At 34.4% G+C, this 21,826-nt stretch overlaps 2 protein-coding genes across 2 annotated transcripts; one reads left to right on the top strand and one right to left on the bottom strand.

The window, feature by feature from the left end:
- The first annotated feature begins 997 nt into the window (after nt 1–997).
- LOC149903312 (mediator of RNA polymerase II transcription subunit 1-like) lies at nt 998–10,306 on the top strand. The gene is made up of 13 exons (XM_090108360.1): nt 998–1,393; nt 1,537–1,670; nt 1,873–1,996; nt 2,350–2,466; nt 2,587–2,725; nt 2,974–3,220; nt 3,774–3,900; nt 3,997–4,119; nt 4,389–4,569; nt 5,023–5,257; nt 5,854–6,038; nt 6,471–6,882; nt 6,965–10,306. Exons 1-13 carry the CDS (start codon nt 1,235–1,237, stop codon nt 9,543–9,545), a joined length of 4,764 nt encoding a protein of 1,587 aa, XP_089964486.1. The 5' UTR covers nt 998–1,234; the 3' UTR covers nt 9,546–10,306.
- Nucleotides 10,307–10,318: 12 nt separating this feature from the next.
- LOC149903311 (uncharacterized) lies at nt 10,319–12,176 on the bottom strand. Its single transcript, XM_090108361.1, has 2 exons — nt 11,344–12,176; nt 10,319–10,927 (listed from the first exon to the last, which is right to left on the bottom strand). The coding sequence occupies exons 1-2, from the start codon at nt 11,357–11,359 to the stop codon at nt 10,380–10,382; spliced, it is 564 nt and encodes a 187-aa protein (XP_089964487.1). The 5' UTR covers nt 11,360–12,176; the 3' UTR covers nt 10,319–10,379.
- Nucleotides 12,177–21,826: the final 9,650 nt, after the last annotated feature.

Below are 21,826 nucleotides of genomic sequence, written 5' to 3'. Positions count from 1 at the left end.
TAAATTAATGAAACTACCTAAATCTGTAATTTTTTCTGATTCAATGAGTTCTCTGCAATGCTTAGATAAATATTCTTTTTACAATAAACCATTTTACCCTGTTATTTTTCAAATCAAAAATAAGTTACATGAATGCATTAATCTGGGTTACCTGGTAACTTTTGCTTGGATCCCGAGCCATCGTGGAATCCAAGGAAATGATAGGGCTGATAGCTTGGCCAAGGATGCGGTGCAGTGTGGAGATATGTTTCCATACATGAACTATTCTCATGACCTGCTAAACTTACCGAAGCGATATCTCTTTGAAACGTGGAATACGGTTTGGTCAGATACTGGGCAATGTAAGGGAAGGAATTATTATAGAATCCAACCGACAATACCAATAAAGCCTTGGTTTGTTGGTGTTGAAGCCAATAAATTAGTTATGTCTTCAATAAGTCGCATGAGAATTGGACATATGTGTATACCTAGTCATTTAGCCAGAATTGGTGTGTTAAAATATACTGAAGTTTGTGAGTGTGGAGAGGGCGAGGGAAATATAGACCACATATTTTTCTCTTGCTCTCTATACGACCATTCTTCCTTTTATAATTCCTTAATATCCTCAAATGTTCCTCTTCCTACTCGTATGTCCTATCTATTTATGTACCCTAAAAAATATCTGAGTAATATATCTAATTTTATATGTAGCAATAATATCAAATTGTAATGTTAATTAATTTCCATTTAATCTATTTAAGTTATGTAAATAAGTATTATCTTAATGTAAGTATGTATTAATTTTTTTTTTCCTAAACTCTTTTGATCATCTTGCTATCGTCCTAACCATGGAACTATAGTACGTAGTATATATAGTTCCATGGTCCTAACCTATTTTCCCGTGTATGGTTTCCCTACCTTTAACTTGACACTGGCAAATGGTTATCTTCTTGCCATAACGAAGAAAAAAAAAAAAAAAAAAAATTTGACATAAAAATTTGACAGTTTATGTTAGTGCCAGTGGCTTGATATTTGGTTTGCTGCAGGAAAGGTGGAAATTTTCTTTGAAAAAAGATATTTAGAATAGGTTTCGTATTTATATTAGTTTATAGTCCACATAAGTTGTGTTTAGCAACTTAATTCAAGTTTTTAATGAGCATTAAACAAATCACACAAAACACAGCTGTGTGAAGAAAAAAAATCATACCTATCGAATTTGTTTGTTGTTATAATAGATAAAAAATTTCTTGAAAAGATGACGGATTCCAAAGCCTTAGTTATGGCTCCTTCAAATGGACTTCACGATAAATCTAAGGAGCTTCAAAAAGAAATTCTTATGGAAAAACTCAGATCCAAAACATCTCAATTTAAAAATCTTAGTGAAACTTCCAAAGCTGTTAGGATGGCTCTTTTGGTAAGAATTTTGTTGATAGTGTATAATTTTCTTGAATTTTTAGTAAATTAATAGAATTAATTAATTATAAAATCCTTATAACAATATTGTTCTAAATAAACTACCTTATTGGTGGTATACATAAAATAACATCAATTTTGCAGGACAAGCGCTGGGCGGTAGATTCAGCTGATCGCATGATCCTACAAAAATGTTTAGATAGTTTGCAGCATTGTATCAAAGTCACATCTCTACAGAGTTTAATTGAGAGACTGGAATGCTTGTCACGGCAGCAAGAGTAAGTGGTCCTACATAGCTTAAATAAAAAACTCATTTAAAGTAATTATACCATGTCTACCTTCTATGTTTCTAGTTCTGTTTTCTTGAGTTTATTATGTAACTGTATTGATAAAATATTGAATTAAGTCTAAGTTGTTCAGATCTTCTTTAAAACATTTCCATTCTTTATCTTAAAACCTACAGGAATGATTTTATTTTAGATTAAAGTTTGTTGTTGGTACATCTGGGGTGAATCTTTTCATATCTTCTGATATGTTTTACTTGGAAATACTAGTGGAATCTTGTGGATCAGTGAAAGATGTTAAGATACATCATGAAGGCAAGGTAAATATTTAATTTAAGTGTTTCTAATTTCTTTAGCTATAAGTTTTAAATCTATAAGGTTGAATTGATAAATCCAGAAGTCAGAAATGTGTGAATGAGTGCTGATGCAATATGCCTCGTTATTTTTTCACATAAAATTGGGGCTCAACATTATCCTGAGAAATAAGATTTGTGAAATATTATTAATAACATATTTTGTGTGTCTATCCTTTATTGTTTGTGGTATTTAAAATAAGAAAGCTTACAAATTTCAAATGTTATGTTATGCCTAGTACTTTAGAAGTGTTATTAAAACAAATGATATTTTAATTAGTAGTAGTAGTTAAAATTCATCATATTGATTGACTTTTTAGATTGAACAACAAAGCTGTGAAGAGTTAGTACAGTGTATCGCCAGAGGTGACTTTTCAGACTTCACAGCACATCTAGAAGGACTAACGGCTGTATATCAATTAAACGCTGAAAAGAAGGTAACTTGACATGTCAAAACAATAAAAATTTAAAAATGTCAGCTTCCTTGCTTCAATTGAAGTTACATTTACTGCATTTCCTATAGAAATTAAAATAAAGTGAGGTTGCATTTATTTTAGATAAAATGTAAAGCATTCAGTGCACTCCAGAGTTTAGAAGAGGATTTATGTACAATGAGACAGTTGCAAAGTTTCATAAAAGACCCATGGACCCAGGTACATAAGAGTCCTATTGGATTTCTTCAAAGGAGAAGAGGAGGTAAGCATTTGTTTGTAAACTAAATGCAAACTAAATATTAAGTAATATTTATCATTCTTTTCCGTTTTCATAATCCTATAGAATTATTGCACAAATAAAGCAATGATAATAATAGAGGAATCATTAATTATGTTCACATAAAGTGTCCACATATGGTATTTTTATATTCATTATTTTACAGTTAAATCAAATTATTCGCACATTTTCCCATTTCATTGTTGCATCTTAAATTATTGTTTCACTTCCAGGGCACGCAATGCGTCTCACGTATTTCGTATCTCCATATGAATTACTAGACAAAGACAAAGGTCTACAACCACTAACACCAGAGTTGATAACGGAAGGCCGACCACCCGCGTCCAATGGCTTTACGTCCCTCTCGGCAACTGCACGAACACCTATAGGACAATCAGCTCTAGTACTGCTAGAGGGGTCTACGGCTAGTAAATTACAATTGGTGCCGATTATTTCAACGGCGCAGAGGGCTGGGAAAGGGTAAGTGGTATTAATAGATTTTAGATTGGAAAACTGATTATTAAAAAAAATATTATTGAAAGTACATACCAAATTTTTATTCTACTTCAACATTAATTGTATAATCGTTAAAAATTTATGTTTACAAAATGTATATATATAAGTATGTATTTCAGAGAAATATGATACTACTAGTTTTCCACCCGCGGCTTCGCCCGCGCAGTCAAAGAAAAACCGGCATAGTTCCAGTTCCCGTGGGATTTCCGGGATAAAACCTATCCTATGTCCCGGGGTAAAAAGTAGCCTATGTCCTTTCTCGGATATCAAAATATCTCTATACCAAATTTCATGCAAATTGGTTGAGTAGTTAAGGCGTGATTGAGTAACAGACAGACAGACAGAGTTACTTTCGCATTTATAATATTAGTATGGATTGTTTCAGAAATCAGTTGCCAGTGAGGCCAATTTGGGATTATATGAAATACAATAATCAACAATTAATTTTTGATTTTACATATCAAGCATGTTATTATAATATGACTTAATGAACATTTTATAATTGTTTGTTTTGCAGTGGTCCAGTATACGCGCAACTAGTGCCACAAAACAGCGCAATGTTACCAGCTTGCTTTACGCTCAAGTTATCCCAGCCTATGCCTCTGTGTGCGGGCTTGGCTAAACTCATACATGCTACTACTGAGGTAAGAAATGTAGAATTTAACATGATAAAAATTCACACGGGTTGATTTTAATCTATCTTAATTCATATTCTTACAACTTATTTGTGTTTTCAAAAGGTCGAAATATCTGGAGATTGGGCGAATCCGAAGCCAATGCTTGGTCTGATCGCACAGCAGGCTTATAACAATCTAGTACCTGGAAAAATTATAGAGTTGAATCTTAGTAAAGGACTTTTTGTGGTAAGTTACTTTTTTTGAAATATAATATTTATATTAATTTTATGCCACTTTATAAAAAGTTCAACACATCCTCCATTTAGTTTTTTTTTTCTTCTTTCGCGTGTTATTCATCCTTAAAATAAATGTTTATCTATCTATGATTGTCTACATCAAATCATTTCAAAACATTGTACATTTCAAATTATTTTACAAAAAATCAGCACAGTGTGGCCATTAAAATATTAAAGTGCCCTATTATATGAGGTTCTATATGGACAATTATTCTGCAGAAACTCCCCGACCAATGGCAGTGCTACTTCCTGTGCGAGCGGCGCGGTCTGGGCGGGTGCGTGGTGTCGAGCGTGCCGTTCACGCACCCGTCGCACGTGCCGCAGCTGCTGGCGGCGCTCCGGCAGCAGGCGCTGTTCAACACGCTCGTCGCCTCCTGCGTGCGGGCGCAGACTAAACAAGGTTCGCTCTTACGTGGGATTATATACTGTAGGTTTGTTCACGGGCGGGTGCGTGCCGTTCACGCACTCGTGAAATACCACGTCACGTCAGTTACACGACTGAACGAAACATTCGAATTTTATTCTGCAGTGCAGACATAGCCGTACTTATTTTATACCGTACGAAACTGCGCGGAAATAATGCGCACCGCTTAAATTATTTATAGCTGAATTTGAAAAAGATTATCTTTACCTACTTAGATTTTTTGAAAACTTTCTCATTCATGTTCGATGACTGGAAGCTTTTTTTTTCACAACAAGTCTCATAATTATTTACATCTCGCGCCTAACGCAAATTAAACATTGCCACTAAATATTTTTATCGTATGTTTTATTTAAGTAAAAAGTAGGGTAGAAATTAAATTAATCAAGTTTTTCTTGTGAATATTATTTAAAAATCCGTCGTATTCCATAGCGGTGGACCTAGAGAACGTGCTAATGTTCGAAGTGAGCGCGCTGTCATGGCAACACATCTCGATATCGCTGGAGCACCCGCTGGACGAGAGCATGGCGACGGTGGAGCTGGACCTGGGCGAGCCGGCAACGCCGCGCGCCGCCGTGTGCGCGCTCAACTCGCCGCCGCGCGAACACGTCGACGAGTACATCAGCAAGGTGCTGCAGAAGAGCCACTCGATACCCGTCACTCTAAGGTAAGCAATGACGATGGGAACTGAGATGATTCTATTAGATATATATTAGAAAATTTTACTTGAATTTTTTTTTATGTTACTGTTGTGGCAAAACTGTACTTTGTCTGTGGTTTTTTTTCTTCTTGTACGCGGTGTGTAATGTGTAAGGCAATAGGCAATTATGGTCTTCTGGAAACAATATAAATAAGTTTAAGTAATCGCTGTTTTCATTTAACTTTAACTTAATAGATTCATTCAGCGACTACGAGATGCGATTGGACAAATAGCTAATTAATCTTACAAATGTCAATTTTGACAAATTGTATAATATTGTGGTACGTTTACACGATCTAAGAATGATGAAGTAAAATAAGTATGGTCAAGTTGATTAATATTTTAGTTTAATTTTTTAAAGTAAATTTTTGTAACAGGTTATTTTAGTAATAATGAAGTATTGTTTAATAATTGAAGGTCGATTGTCATACTTGGATCGACATGATGATTGATCGAGAATACTCCTTTTATTTTATAATTAAAGAACTTCCGCTTTTTAACACTTTATTAACGGTTAATGAATGTATCCTTCACTCGACCATATATTAATTATCCGTACACAGATCATTGATAAAAATATGGGAGCGCGAAGCGGCGGCGAAGCACATGAACGGCGGCTACTCCGGGTTGGAGTCAAATTTTAGCTGCGGCCTGGGGGGCATCGACCCCGGCGGCGACGTGAAGCACGAGCCGGCGCCGCACGCGCGCGCGCTCTACCCCTCCTCCGTGTCGCACCCGCACCAGGGGGGTGAGCATATACAATATACATACCTTTTTTTTATAGTGGGGAAATCTTCCAAGGATACCCACGGCCCCCGGGGAAGGAGCCGTGGGTTATGTCGGATTCTTACCGAATAAAACCCCACTGTGTTCCGTCGAGCTGCTTTAATGATGGGGCCGCGGGTATTTGTTAGAATTCTTCCGCGACCAAGCATATACATACCTACACAAAAGTAACGATTATTCGACCTGTATTTTTTGACAGAATTTTCATACGTCATTTTAATAGACAGATAAACTAACAAAACATTAAAATTTACCAAACAACCACTATTTATATTTCCGTACTGAAATGTACTATCAGTCTACGCAGAGATACAGATTTATTGAATTGGATCAAACCGAGCGTCAATATACCAATAGTGGGACACCCTGTATACTTTTATTTTTACTTTAACAGGTACATACCTTTCCGAGCAACAGCATCACTTATCTATGATGTGCCAAGATGCTGGCACTGGAGAATCGAAATCTCAATTATCTGATGACCGAAAACCGAAGAAACGTAAATCCGATACGGGATTGTGGTCAGCGTCGCAAAAGAAAGGGAAGCCCGGTATCGGTGATTTAGGCGACTCCGATAGTGAGAGTGACAATTCTGAAGGTTATGGAAACGAAGATGATAATACTATGAATAGTAATTCTACAAATGATGATATCGAAGGTCAGGAGTCATCGGTCTCTCAGAATGAATTCGCGTCAGATCTCGAGCTATCTGCGATGGACACGGCTGACGCGCTCGGTGGACCAGAGAACAGAACTTCATCTGATATGGATAACTCGAACGACGGAGATGTTGAAGATATAATCAGGTATTTAAATACTTTTATTCACGTTAATGAAACTATAAATCTCGAATATCATAATATAATAATAATCAATATTATTTCACAGGAATTCTTTTCATAAGTCTGAGCACAAAAGGCAAAAGCTGAAAAACAAAGAAGCTGAGGCGCGTAGAAGTACATCTTCTTTGCTTTTAGATCTCACTGACGGTAAATCGTATATGCCATCGTCCGTGAGTATTACTCCAATTTCTTCCAACTCTTCAAATCAGCCCAGTTCTGGATCTACAAATTTAACTTCAATGCTTTGTCTCGATAGGAGACCTGGTATCGAAATAATTCCAATAACAGCCGCTCCGCCCGCCGCTTTGCCGAGCTCTATTACAATAACTCCAATAACATCGTCTCAAATGAAGTCGATGGATGATCGCATACGATCGGAGAAGAAATCGAGCAAGTCTGAAGAACGAAGTAAAGAGAAGAAAAAGAAACGGCGCAGAGACGATTCCATGGGACCACCAGAAAAAGTTCCGCCCAAACAAGATCCTTTAACAAAACCTGTTTCTGTTAGTATCAAACCGACTGACGGTTCACCCATGCGATCGACTTCCCCAAACTCGATTTTAAGAAAATTTAGTCCTAGTCCTACTCACGGCAGATCAGTTTCAATTACTAAATCGCCAAGTCCTAATACAGTAAAGGGTATGGGAAAACCCTCCGGGACATCGAGTCATCACAACAGCCCTAGACATTCCCCAGTACAAAGCAGTCCAAAACATTTACCTGGGTATTCTAGTCCAAAAAACCACAGTATTTCTTCTCCTAAACATAGTTCCTCTGGATCTGGGAAACCAAGTATGTCAACTTTAAAGTCTGCAACCAGTGGGTCACCCTCAGGTAAATCCGGTACAACGGGTTATGATCTTACAAAAAAGATATCAAAAGACTGCTATGGCTCCACGTCTTTGACTTCTAGAGACAAAGAAAAAAAACATTCTGGTCTATCTTTTTCTAGTTCCGGTAGAAGCAGTCCAAAACTAAAAAACCCATTGAAATTGAAACAACTTGAAATAACACCAGTTTCATGTGACAGCCCCGTAACTGAACCGTTAATTTCACCACCTAATATCGAAGTAAATAAATCAAATGCACCAAGCCAAGCTCGAAATAGAAAAGGATCTCTTAGTGCCGTTATAGACAAGTTGAAGTCCGCACAGCATTGCGGTACCGATTCTGATATCGGGAGCGCTAAAACGAGCTCAAGTAGTAGCAACAAATTTAATGATGTAAAAAATAACGCAACATCTAGTAATTTAAAAGTGAGTGAAAGTAAAAACCAAGAGTATATGGTAAAGCCAAGTTTAGATGGTATGAAAATTACAATTAACAAAACAAGGTCGAAAGAATCATCTAGTAGTAATTCGAAAATAAATTATTCTGGATCCAGTAAGCAATCCTCACCTCAGCTTACACCGCCGAGCCAAGGCTCCCCTAAAACTCACACAGGCTTAAAACCAGGTGTAATAAGTGGCCCGGCATCTAAAAAAACTCAAGTTATGCAATCATCTAAATCCGGTTCATTGACACCAGGATCCACACCACCTAAAGCCAATATGAGTCCCTCCGAATCTTCTAGCTCTAGCAGTACTAGTGCTGCATCTAAAGTGCCTTATTCTAAATCTTCAAGTAGCAACACGTCTGGTATAAATTTATCGAAATCTGGCTCTAAGTCGAGTTCAGGTTCTCCAAAAAGCAGTAGTTCCGATCTTGCCAAAATCATTCGTGATAGAGAACGAGAAAAAGCTCGAACTAAACTTATGAATAATTCTGAGAAATCAATATTTTCCTCCAAATCTGAACGACATTCTAGTCCGAGTGGTTCACGAGACGATGTCGATGGTGATAGATTTAAAAGTTCAGCAAAAGACGCTAGTTTCTTAGTCGAAGGATTGATAAAACCATTAGACACCAGTAAGTTTCAAATACCGAAGCTGAAGAATCAAAACACTCCTGACAAAAACAGTCCAGTATCGCAATACGACAGCCGCTCAATGGTTAATGACTTTAGTAGATCGGTGGACCAAAACAAATATCCCTTTCCACACTTCGATAGTCCAAATAGAGTCTCTGACCCAATGCAGAAATCTGGCTATCCACTAAATGTACCGAAGCCTCTATTAAACATGGGAGGTGTAAGCCCTAAAACATTAGGAAACAAAACCGACCCATCAGAGTTTGCCAAGGTTTTGTCTGATAGCTTAGTAAAAGGCGAAAGTCCCCAAAGAAGTAAAGAAGATCCAAAAGATGCTTATTCTGGATCATATCCTCTAATGCCTCTGGATTTTAAAACAGATATGGCAAAGGGGTTTCCTGCTCCAAAGGGAAGCTCTGAAGACAGAAAAGGTGCTGATTCGTGTATGAAACCACCGGTTAGCGGTTCCGTGCCGCGAAGTGGTGCAACTACTCCTCAAGAGGCGGCTGAAATGCTTTTAGATTTCTCATCATCGTCGGGTAGTAAAGTGTCAGGTATGGTGGCCGTCCGACCCGTGTACCCAGCCACTCCTGCACTCTTACAGCTTGCAAAAAGTCCGGCCCCGTCCCCTTTAGTAGCGGCGTCGCCCCATTCTAACTCTCCTTGCATTACTGATGATGAGTTAATGGATGAAGCTCTCGTAGGACCAGGTAAATGAGAAAATGTCTCAAGTAAATAAGGATACAAAAAAAATTGTACGTATTTAAATTATGAATATAAGTGTAGTATATTAGTAAGGAAACTCTATTAGTAACTCTATTAGTAAGGAAAGACAAGAAAATGTTTATTTATTTTACTAAAAACCAAACTGCTATAATCAAATATTATTTTATCATACTGTTTTTGTGTAATGTAACTGGCCAAAATACAAATAATATTTAAACGATTCTTTTGTGTAAAGTATTACTAACATACTATAGTTATATGTGTATAAGTCAGTTAAATGCTCTTGTTCTAAATAATATTTATAACCTTTATTTATACATGCTTAGTTTGAGGGATATCTTATTATTTCATTTTATATTAAGTACATGTAACCATATTCTATTACGACTTACATAATATGGCATTTTAAGCATGTTTTAGTACTTTTGACTTAATCTAATTTAATCCTAACTATTTTATACATTTTAAATTAGCTGGGTTCTGAGAAATTTATTGAGTGTAGTGCTTTGGGAAGAATTTTGATTTATAATAAATTTATGAAGACGTAGATACGTCCAATTTGTCTTATTTTGACGCAAACTTTAAAACTATAACCAGCATAAAAATATATTTCCTATGTATTTGTGGGCCCACCAGGAGTTTACCGAATTGTTTTAAATATGTATATAGATAATTATTTTAGAATAAGTATATTCTAATAATAATGTAAAAATGGTTAAGACATTTATGTTTATACCTTAGGATGGTTGAAATAAACGTGTTCCATTCATTCTTATATTTTTTTATTTATATAAAAATAAACCTAGTAAATAATGTAGCTTAAAAATTAATAATAAAAATATCTGAGAGAGCTAGGGCGGTAAAACCTGTAGTAATAATACGGGTAAAAGGGTTGATATCTCCTATAAGGATTCCTCAAGAAATTTCTGCGTAATCCGTATCGCTTTTGTGGTTTTTGTCTCCTTTTAATGATGGGGATGGGCACAAATCCAGCTGCAGTATCCATTATTTCACTCGGATCTCTATTAACGACGTCATTGTATAAAATTTCTTCATCAGCTATTGCCACCTCGTCTAAATCAACTTCGGATGTTTCAGGAATCAAAGTATTTAACGGTGTTTGAATATTTTCTTCAATAACGATGTCCATGGTTGCGTCAACATTTGATACCAAATTATACGATTCGCTGCTTGAATTCAATTCGTCAGCCTTTTGTTCCAAATAACTATTGACCAAATTTATTTCCTCTATTGGTTCTGGTTCATTATTTTCAGTTTGTATTAAATTAAAAATATCTGCATTTTCAGTAGTTGAACTTGCGTATGCGGTAAGCCACAATGCCACGGAGAAAATTACTTGCGCCTTCATTTTTACTACAAATTGAAATAAAAATATTAGCTTTGAGGTAACTGACAAATTTACGAGACATCCAAGGTATATATATTGGGAAAACTAGGTTGGTAGGTTGAAGAAAGGTGTTAATTTTTCTCGTATTGAAATAAGCTATTAGAACTAAATAATGTAGATCATAACAATACTTTTATGAGACATATTGATTTCACACTGACTCAGGGGTTGCTTTTGTAGGGCAGTAGGACATCCTCGATTTTAACATTAGAGTTTTTAATACTTTAAAAATTACTTTTATCTGGTGAATATATATAAGATTCCAAAATCTGAATTGGTTTATTTACTAGAAACTAACACCGAAAATGCTTTATTGTTCTTTAAAACAAATTAATCGCCTAGAGTCCCATACTAATTTTAAAGTGACTTAAACAAAACTTACATATCTGTCTGGACATCTGGGTCTATACGCCTGGTACATTCTTCCCTGGTTTTGATTGTTCCTTCTCTCAGCTCGGGCCTTCTCGCGTCTCTCCTTCAATCTTCTCATAGCAAATCGAGGTAAGAACTGAAATTCAGCTGTTTCCATCATTTCGTCGGATGCCTCAGCCACATTTTTGCCATCGACGGGCTTTGCTTGTATTTGCGAACCAAACATAAAAATGGAAAACACTATCAAGAAAATTATTTTCATAAAAGAAGACATGACGAACGGAGATGATTAGTTAAATTATTTCCAACGGAATTATAACGGTGATTTGGATATGAATGCTAATCTTTATATGACCTTCGTAGGATTTTGCATCCAGCTTTATATGATACTACTGTTCCGGTGACACACATGTATGCATTTGTTTACAATACGGATGTTTTAAGAAATGTAACGGGTCATAAAGCTGCTTCCAATTATCACTTCTACGCCGGGTGTATTTATAGTCAAGTCTTGTTTTAGGGTCATAGTTATTTATTTATTTACGGCATACGCCAAACCATACATTCCCATCCCTGACACAAACAAATCATATCCTGGTGCAGAATTGAGGAATGAGTTCAGCAGTGAAAGCATAGTTATGATATAAATTTTAGAACTAATTAACAGATACTGCGTCCAATTCAACAGACAACCAAGTGCTAATCTATTACATACTCCCTTAATATTAATTTTAAATTTAATTCATAAAAAATCGGAATCGAGAGATCTTGTAGGCACTTTATGATTACATAATTAAATTTCAAAGAAAGCTTCTCCTTGCAAAATATATAACACCAACTCACACCATCCAACGCATGAATAAAGAGTACCTACCTATATTCCCTATCCCAATATGCATGGACATAAAACAACTTATATACATATAATATTTAGACCATACTATAAATTAATCCCTATATGGTTACGTATTTCAGTAACCGTAACACAGTGACTCATTTCAACGATAAAGTTGGAATAAACATAACTCGCTATTATAGCATCAATTTCCGCGAAAAGTCATCTTAGAACGGTAATAATAGTCACTTCATCTGTTCATGATGTAAACAAATATACTGTCAATTCTTTAAATATTTGTGTATTGTCGAAGAAAATTATAAAATGCCTTTTTAATGCCTTATGCCAGTCTTGGGCTTTCAAAAAGCGACAATCGATCACTGCACTGCCTTTGATTCAAATTTTATTGGTTCAGTGAACCATTTTTAATGAAATTGGTTTAGGTGTGAAACCTGGACCAAGTTTAGGCATGAAAGCCTAACTGACAGGGACGTTTTTTGTATATATGTACATATAATATCTGTAAGGATTACAAATTTACAAATTAAAAAATAACATATCATCAAATTCACATAACTACCTAAAAGTGTAACAAATATGAAATAACCCACTAAAAACATTAGTTAACTATAATTATTAAAAAAATAATACCACGTATCTCGATGACTTTTTTATTGTGTCATCGAGATACGTGAAATTCCATAAACATAAGTCCCCGTAGATAAGTAATAACTTTATTACTTATATATTATACTATTATTTTTTTAATAATTATAGTTAACTAATGTTTTTAGTGGGTTATTTCATATTTGTTACACTTTTAGGTAGTTATGTGAATTTGATGATATCACAGACTAATAATAATATACTACGTATACAAGATATGTTAGTTATTTTTTAAATGTGTCTGGCTAGATGTAAGAACCATGAAAACTGTCCGGCTCTTAAGGTAACATCTTTTTATAGGTCCCCAAGTAACATATATAAAATTTAGCTTTTAAACTATAACAAAAGTTAGGTACAATTTTATACACCTTTAACTACTACCTGTTTCCTGCCAAAGTAACCACAACCCAGACTTGATAATCGCTAGTCGTTCTTATCTGTATCGGAGACATATACAGAGAAACTTTCAACTTTCCTAAAGAAAGGAATGCTCTTGATCTATAAGAATCTAATTAAAACAGATAATTACTGCATATCATTTATTATTAGATAATCATGTTAATGTACGTGGCAGTTTGGTACTGTATTTGTATGGTTGTCTGTTTGCTTATAGGCTACCTGAAGTCTCTAAAATGCTTATAACTAGATATAAGGCCCGCTGTATGTCAAATAACAATAAGACTTGTTCTTCACCACAAAAAGTCTTATAAAAACATCACCAAAAAACGTCTGCCATTGTATTATTACATGGATTCCTTTACCTATTATCATAGCTCAGCGGGTATAATTATTCTAAACCTTGAACTAAATCGTCGTCCTTTTTTTCCAAATCCAAAAGATCCCTTCTTCGGCTTCACCTCTTGATCCGATATTAGGACTAAAAAAGAAATATAATCCGTCACTCAGTCGTTCTGAAGCCCTTCTGCTGATGTAAGAATTTTATAGGTAACAAAAAATAAATGCCCTCCTCATTACAAAGTTAGATAGTATGTAGTAATAAGAATATTATATATATACAGAATTAAAATATTTTCAACGCATATGGTATACAGGCAACATTATTAACCTCCAATGAAATCAGGTAATATCTCCAAAAATAAAGTATTGTTCATCCGCAGTTAAGGAAGTCTTTGTTTAAAATACCGACATTGACAATATCAGATAACAACCTTGCTCGACAAAAATTACCAAAAAACAGCTCGTGAAAGGTCAAAAGATTCGCTTGAGTATTTTATCCTTATCCAAATGGAGAGGTTATAATATTAGTAATATTTTCGTTCTCGAAATGACAAGTATCGACTATAAAACCAAGAGATTTTTTTTTTTTCAAAATATGTAAGTGTAGTTTCTACTCTATGTTTTACGAGCAAAGTTTTAGTTACACGTTATATTATTAAAGTATTTTATTGCAAGGGGCATCATATTTATTTGATCCGTATAACATTTTAATGTTAGAATTTAGTGTTTAGAATGGAACGTTCGAAAATCGAACTAACTAAAGTTTAAAGTTGAATGCCTTGTTGATTATAAATACTGTATGTAAGAAATTCAAATGTCAGGTAGGTAGGTAATAGGATTGTGTCACGGCCCCTCTTCCCTTTAATCTTCTTTTTTAGAAAGTCGGTCTAGTTTTACATTTCATTTACGAGAATTTTATTTTTCATGTCTCAAGAATAAAGATACATTTATTTTTAAAGAGTTATGTTCTAATTCCATATAGTATTGAGAGTAGCTGATATATTCTTATTTGGGTTGCTGGGAATTTCGTAGAAATTGGGATTTAAAGCCGTATTTATTCCTTATTTATCATAATGCTTAGTCTTTATGTGCATATCTGTGCTGTATAAATTAAAATGAATATGGATCAACTACATTATAAGAGTGGGTATAAAGTACCTATATCCATAATTATATATGATTATATGTAGTCTCTCAATAGGTACGCAATAATTTTTCTCTTATTATAATGAGGTAGGTAAGTATTCATATGCAATTAAAATATGAATGTAAACACCATACAAATTCTACATATTCAAACGTGTTGTAAAACAAGAATCACTGTAAAAACAACAACAAGTGTTGTTTACTGTTTATTTCCTGTGTACACCTCTCTGGAGAAAAATCTACGAGTCAGTAGGTATTTAGTCACGCAGACAGATTAAATTAACTAGTCACATAATAGAACATTAATATAAGACAGCATGAGATACAGCATATAAAAATGTATTATAAGAATGAACTTTCTCACGAGATGATGATTACAAAATTTAGAAGAGGGTTTTATGTCATGGGTACACAGAGTCATGGGTATAAAAAGTTTATCGATTCTGCTTGGAATGCACGCAGATGCTTCCCTGTAGATATTTTTAATAATATATTATTTCAGGTATGTATATTTTATTTACCTTTGTCCCTTTCCTGTACAATTACCAATTCCGCCAATATAGAACCACAAACTCATTTAAGGACGCTGTCACAAATCTGCGTTACTCAAATTTAGGTATCTAACGACGTAACTTTGTTCGCGGCAATATCACGCTCACGTAAACATAGCGCATTCCATTTTATAGACCATCTTCATACTTGATATTATTTTTAATTTTTGATATTATGTATTTTTATTGAAATTGATTCCAGAAGATTACTAGGAACTTTAAAAATTCATTTTGTTACTTTTATTAGTAGGTACGATCCTAATAAGTATGTTAGTATATTCAAACAACTTAAAAAAGTGTGACTATTTTACATCATTATTTCATTGAATAATAATCTATGAATTGGTTAATTGGCCAATATCAAAGCTTTTTAAGAAATGTAGAATTATTATCATACATATGATGTTACCGGCACTGTATTAAATCCGGCATTGTATACAATTCTTAGTAAATGTATGTTATTCCGAAAAATAGTCGGAATGAAATAAATTATAGGTATTCGTCACATAACACATTACCTAGGATACTCTTAAATCTGAACTTTTCCTACGTAGCAAACACATTTGCAAGTGTGGGTAGTTTTTGGGGTAGCTATTAACCAATATGAGGTCAAAACTAAAATCCAAGATGGCGCCGACGAAAATTTTACATCTTTTCGTCATGGGTGTCATTTTCAAGGTTTTGGAGTAGCTCTTAACAAATATGAGGTCAAAACTAAAATCCAAGATGGCGCCGACGAAAATTTGACTATTTTCGTGATGGGTGTCATTTTCATGGTTTTTGGGGTAGCTATTAACGAATATGAGGTTAAAACCAAAATCCAAGATGGCGCCGATGGGTCCTTACACATAGGTACCACACCTATGTGTAAGGACCATGCAATTTCATAAAGCTTATAATAACACTGTTGACCGACATCTTCTATAGAACATAAAACTGTAGGTATTGAAGCTTATCTTGATAAAAACTAAACCGGTTAACGGCCGCGGCTTGACACGAGCTTGGCCATTTTAAAAAGTCAAGTGTTCAATAGACCATGTTCGAATTTAGATAATATCTGCATAAATGATCAACACATAACAGCTGTTTTTTGCATTATATATTATGAAAATTATTATTTCCGTATACCTAATACATACTTAGGTATGTGAAGAGCAACTGGGTGGTTTTTCAACATTATTAATCTTAACTGTTTCAAAGTTACAGCGATCGGCGACAGCGAATTCTGATGAATGACAAACATTCATCTTGGTCTTGTCACCTCTCCTATTTGCCATATTTATTAACAATCTCACAACTCAATTAACTTCTCCCTATCATATGTTTGCCGACGATTTACAGATCTACACGCAGTCAACTCTTGATAGCCTACACCAAGAACGAACTGACCAAAATAGTAACATGGTGCGATCAATTTGGCCTAAAAATCAATCCGTCGAAAAGTCAAGTCTTCGTTATAGGTAGTCCCTACCAAATATCGGAGGTTGATTGGGGTATACAGGCTATACAGCGTATACTGCTTTCTGTACAGATTCGTAGAGAAATCATACCTTATAGCGACGACGTCAAAAATTTATGTGTCTACCTGGATCAGACACTATCTTGTTCACATCACATCCAAGAACTGAGTCGGAAATTTTATGCTGCTTCCAGTTAATTGCGGAGTCTGTGTAATTTCTTACCCTCACAGTTCCTTCTCCTTCCTATTATCGACTACGATGCTTGCTTTCCTGATTTATCAGTCGAGCAGATAGAAAAACTTGAGCGCCTCCGGAACTATGTTATCCGGTTTGTATTTTACTATTTAAGTAATTAAGTAGTAAAATTTAATTAAGTACATTTTTGCGCAAATTTTTTTCTATAACTATTGACACAGCTCTCTTATAGCTCTCATAAAAATACGATAAGCCGTTTAGAATGCATGCCAAAGAAATATAATTACCGACATACACTCTAATATAACGCTCCCTTTGTCGCACTGCACTCGGGTAAAAAGATAAAATACCATTCTCTAAAACATAATATTCTTTAGTGTTTATGTTAATTATCTAATATGAAAATTATAATAGAAAATAATTAACTAACTAATCGTGGTTATGAATGGAATGGATGCTGCAATTTGCTAAGTTTTTAGTTTTTTTACAATCCATATAGTAGTACTTAGGTAGTTACAGTAGACCGTACCGTAAAAATAAAAATATATATAGTATTATTTATATAAGGTGACTACTTATATATATTTTTTAAATTAGGTATGTTTCGTGAGAACCGTATTTAAAATTTAAATAATAGGTACGTCAATAAATCGGTACTTAACCATTACAGAATCAATGGTGATAATATAATTTTCATATTCATAGCAATAATTCCATGCCAATTGTCACGTTTAACTCAGATAAGAATTTTATGGACGAAACATTTTAATAACAGAAATCAAATAACCTTAAAATTAACCTCATGTTATCAAATAGTACGCACTAACTATTTCAGAGAAATTCAGATGAATGTACTTTTTTAGTTAAATTTCAACAGCTAGGTTTATTTGGTACCTACGTTTCGTGTTGTCGTTCTATGTAGCTCACACTTCAATACTATTTATATCTAGTTGTTTTTCAGACTTTCTTACGGTATTAAAATCTGCTTTGCCATGACCGCTGATCTGAATCAAAATAGGATCCGTATAAAACTATCGTCCAAGCGGGCTCCCCGCTTAGCTCAGCGAAGCTTCGAGATTTGACACCGTTAACATCTGTTGCTTATAATAATATGTCTGATCATGTGTGAAAAAGGCGTATTAATTTAGATTTAAATATGAATAATAATATTTTATGTCTTAATTATATAGACGATGATATACCGATTACCATATCTAAACATCCACATACATTTAAAATGAAGTCTAAAAAATGCATGAACCTATATCGAGTCAGTCAGTCAAATTGACCTGTAAGCGAAAAATGTGGTAGGTAATTGTACCTACCACTGTGATTTTTTTATTTGATCCAAGTGAACCAGTTATCTTGCACATACCCGGTACAAAAAATACTACGCGAAGTTCAACAATGATTTTCTCATTTAACTATGTAAGTACTAAGTACCTATGTATGTATGTCTTTTAGTTTAAACATGATTAATACAAAACATACATATTGATACAAAAATTAACAACTCCCTATTTTATTGAATAATATTATTGAAATATTATAACGTCTACATATTAATAAAAAAAATTGGGATATATGTAACTATGTGTAGTATGTATATTATTATTTTCAAAAAATACTTGGAAGAATGTTGGAAGATGAGAAAAATGTAGTTATTCTCGTCTCTAGTCGTCGTAGCTCTATCTTTCTGTAGCTTACACGATAATATTAAGCATGGTGATAAAATTCACAAATTAGTTAGGTACCTATATAAAGAAAGCTCTGCTTTAAAAATAAGGCTTTGAAATTTGAATACGGGTGATACAAAAGAAGTAGAAAATATTATTTCATAGTAATTTGATCTTGGTTGTAGTGTTATGTGAAGTCTTTTCCAGTGTTAGACCGTCTATATAGTGATAACTGATAACTACACTTGCCGTTATCAAGGTGTATGATTCATTTCTACAAGACAACAATTTATTGAATAATCTCGATTTACATATCATGTGTATAGACTAAGATCTCTAAGTTAGTTCTTTTTTTTATTATTTAAAAAAAAATCTTGTTGGCGTTTGGCAGAACAAAAAAAATTTTTGATAGAACAATGAAGAACAGTTTTAACGAACAGTTGATTGAGCCAAAAAAAGTGCAAAAAATTAATTTCCCCCCGCCAACAGAGCCTAGAGAGCCTATAGACTACTATCCACACTACTATCTATTTATGTGTCCGATTAGACTTTTGCTGAGATAAATCTGTGCAAAAGGGCATTGAAACTTTCTGGCATATCAACCCGGCCGCCATTTTGATTTTTTTTCAAAATCACGGCGCACGATTAAAGTTGTATGCATGGATAGAGGATACATAGACAAACAAAAAATGTCTAATAACATAGTACCCTAAAGCGTCACATTACCGAGATATTTGGAGGTAAATATTCACTTATGAGTACAACGACAAACACTAAAAATTGACTTATTATGTGTCTATATGCATAATATTATCTCCAAATAATCACTCCCAGGTAGATTATTATTAATTAACAGTTTATTGGAAGAAAGTAGGTACATTCATTACATAAAAACATACATACATTACATAAAAATGTAAGTAATGTAATGAATACCTAATTTCTTCCTGTAATAATAATAATCTACCTGGGAGTGATTATTTGGAGATAATATTATGCATATAGACACGTAATAAGTCTATTTTTAGTGTTTGTCGTTGTACTCATAAGTGAATATTTACCTCCAAATATCTCGGTAATGTGACGCTTTAGGGTACTATGTTATGAGACATTTTTTGTTCGTCTATGTGTCCTCTATCCATACATACCACTTTAATCGTGCGCCGCGATTTTGAAAAAAAATCAAAATGGCGGCAGGTCGATATGCCAGCGTCCATACAAAAAGTTTCAAACCCCTTTTCGAAGATTATGAAGAAAACTTATCTTAAATGACATCTATAAGCAATTCAAAGAAAATCGTGATTTCTATTTACAAGTGTCCGATTAGACTTTTGCTAATATAAATCTGTGTAAAATTTACGAAGATTATGAAGAAAACTTATCTTAAATGACATCTATACAGGGTGTACCAAAAAGTAGTGATTAACGGAAGCTGAGAGGTAGAGGACCTAAAGGGCTATCCGAATCACCCCCATGTATGTTATGCGATTTTTCGTATTTTCGGAGTTATGAGGTTTTTTTCAATTTTTCACCTATCGCCGAGTACGATGATATTTTCACTCATGCTGACGTCAATGATTGCGGAAGATGCTTGATTTTTTTTGTGTGCTAAGCTGAAAGATAGGCCAATTCAGTATGGTAACATTTACTATCGTTAGATCTTTGAATGGAATAAAAAAAATAATTAAATGGCAAGAAAGATAAAATTACCCAATATGTTCACCACTTCAAGGGCCCGTAAAAAAATAAAATCACATAAAAAAAGTTTTCCGTTTGACTTTTAAAAACTTGCTCTATCTATCAGATAGCTACCCTGAAAATTTCATTTTATTATTCAGAAGGCTTCAATCGAAAAATTTAAATCTAAATGTGGTAAGTGCAAAAATTGAATTAACTTGATGATCATTAAAACCAATAAATAGGTGTTTAATTACCAGAAATTTTTAAAATAACCCCGCTGTTGCTCAATGCAAGTAAGACATCACCGTAAAAAGTTGTCTTTTAAATGTCTGAATGCCCTTTTATCATTTTTAATGGTTTCTTCTGCTACTATGAATTTCCGGGTTATTTCGTCCAAATTGTGGCATTTTCTCAAGTAGCCGAGGTCTTTTTAGTATTCCCATTGAAACAAATCAATGGGGTTTAGGTCGAGGGACCGTGGAGGCCAGGCTTTAAGGCAGGCATCACCGGCGCATGCGCAGGCTGCAACGACCAATCCATCTTTCAGGGTATCTTTGCCCTTTAGCCTGGCCTGCACGGTCCCCGGACATAAACCCTATTGATTTTTTTCCTTGGGGATACTACAAAGACGAGAGACTGCCACAATTTGGACGAAATAACCCGGAAATTCATAGTAGCAGAAGAAACCATTAAAAATGATAAAAGGGCATTCAGACATTTAAAAGACAACTTTTTACGGTGATGTCGCACTTGCATTGAGCAACAGCGGGGTTATTTTAAAAATTTCTGGTAATTAAACACCTATTTATTGGTTTTAATGATCATCAAGTTAATTCAATTTTTGCACTTACCACATTTTGATTTAAATTTTTCGATTGAAGCTTTCTGAATAATTAAATGAAATTTTCAGGGTAGCTATCTGATAGATAGAGCAAGTTTTTAAAAGTCAAACGGAAAACTTTTTTTTATGTGATTTTATTTTTTTACGGGCCCTTGAAGTGGTGAACATACTGGGTAATTTTATCTTTCTTGCCATTTAATTCTTTTTTTTATTCCATTCAAAGATCTAACGATAGTAAATGTTACCATACTGAATTGGCCTATCTTTCAGCTTAGCACACAAAAAAAATCAAGCATCTTCCGCAATCATTGACGTCAGCATGAGTGAAAATATCATCGTACTCGGCGATAGGTGAAAAATTGAAAAAAACGTCATAACTCCGAAAATACGAAAAATCGCATCACATACATAGGGGTGATTCGGATAGCCCTTTAGGTCCTCTACCTCTCAGCTTCCGTTCATCACTACTTTTTGGTACACCCTGTATAAGCAATTCAAAGAAAATCGTGATTTCTGTGTACATATCACGAAAAGAGATAAAGTTAATAAATGATTCGTATGTCACGTTGATGGATACAAACTCATATGTAATTCAAGGTCCGTGTCCGCTGTTTTGTTCGTGATTATTATGACGTCAGCTAGCGGACTACAAACGTTGCTAAAATCTAAGTGCTTTTTACCACGCGCCGGCCGCAGTCACTCGGC

Source organism: Colias eurytheme, chromosome 13, assembly GCF_061535395.1.
Source record: "Colias eurytheme isolate Ceu_HAF_F1 chromosome 13, ilColEury1 Martin Lab GWU primary, whole genome shotgun sequence".
NCBI classification, from domain to species: Eukaryota; Metazoa; Arthropoda; class Insecta; order Lepidoptera; family Pieridae; genus Colias; species Colias eurytheme.
This window is presented reverse-complemented; position numbering and strand designations above follow the sequence as displayed.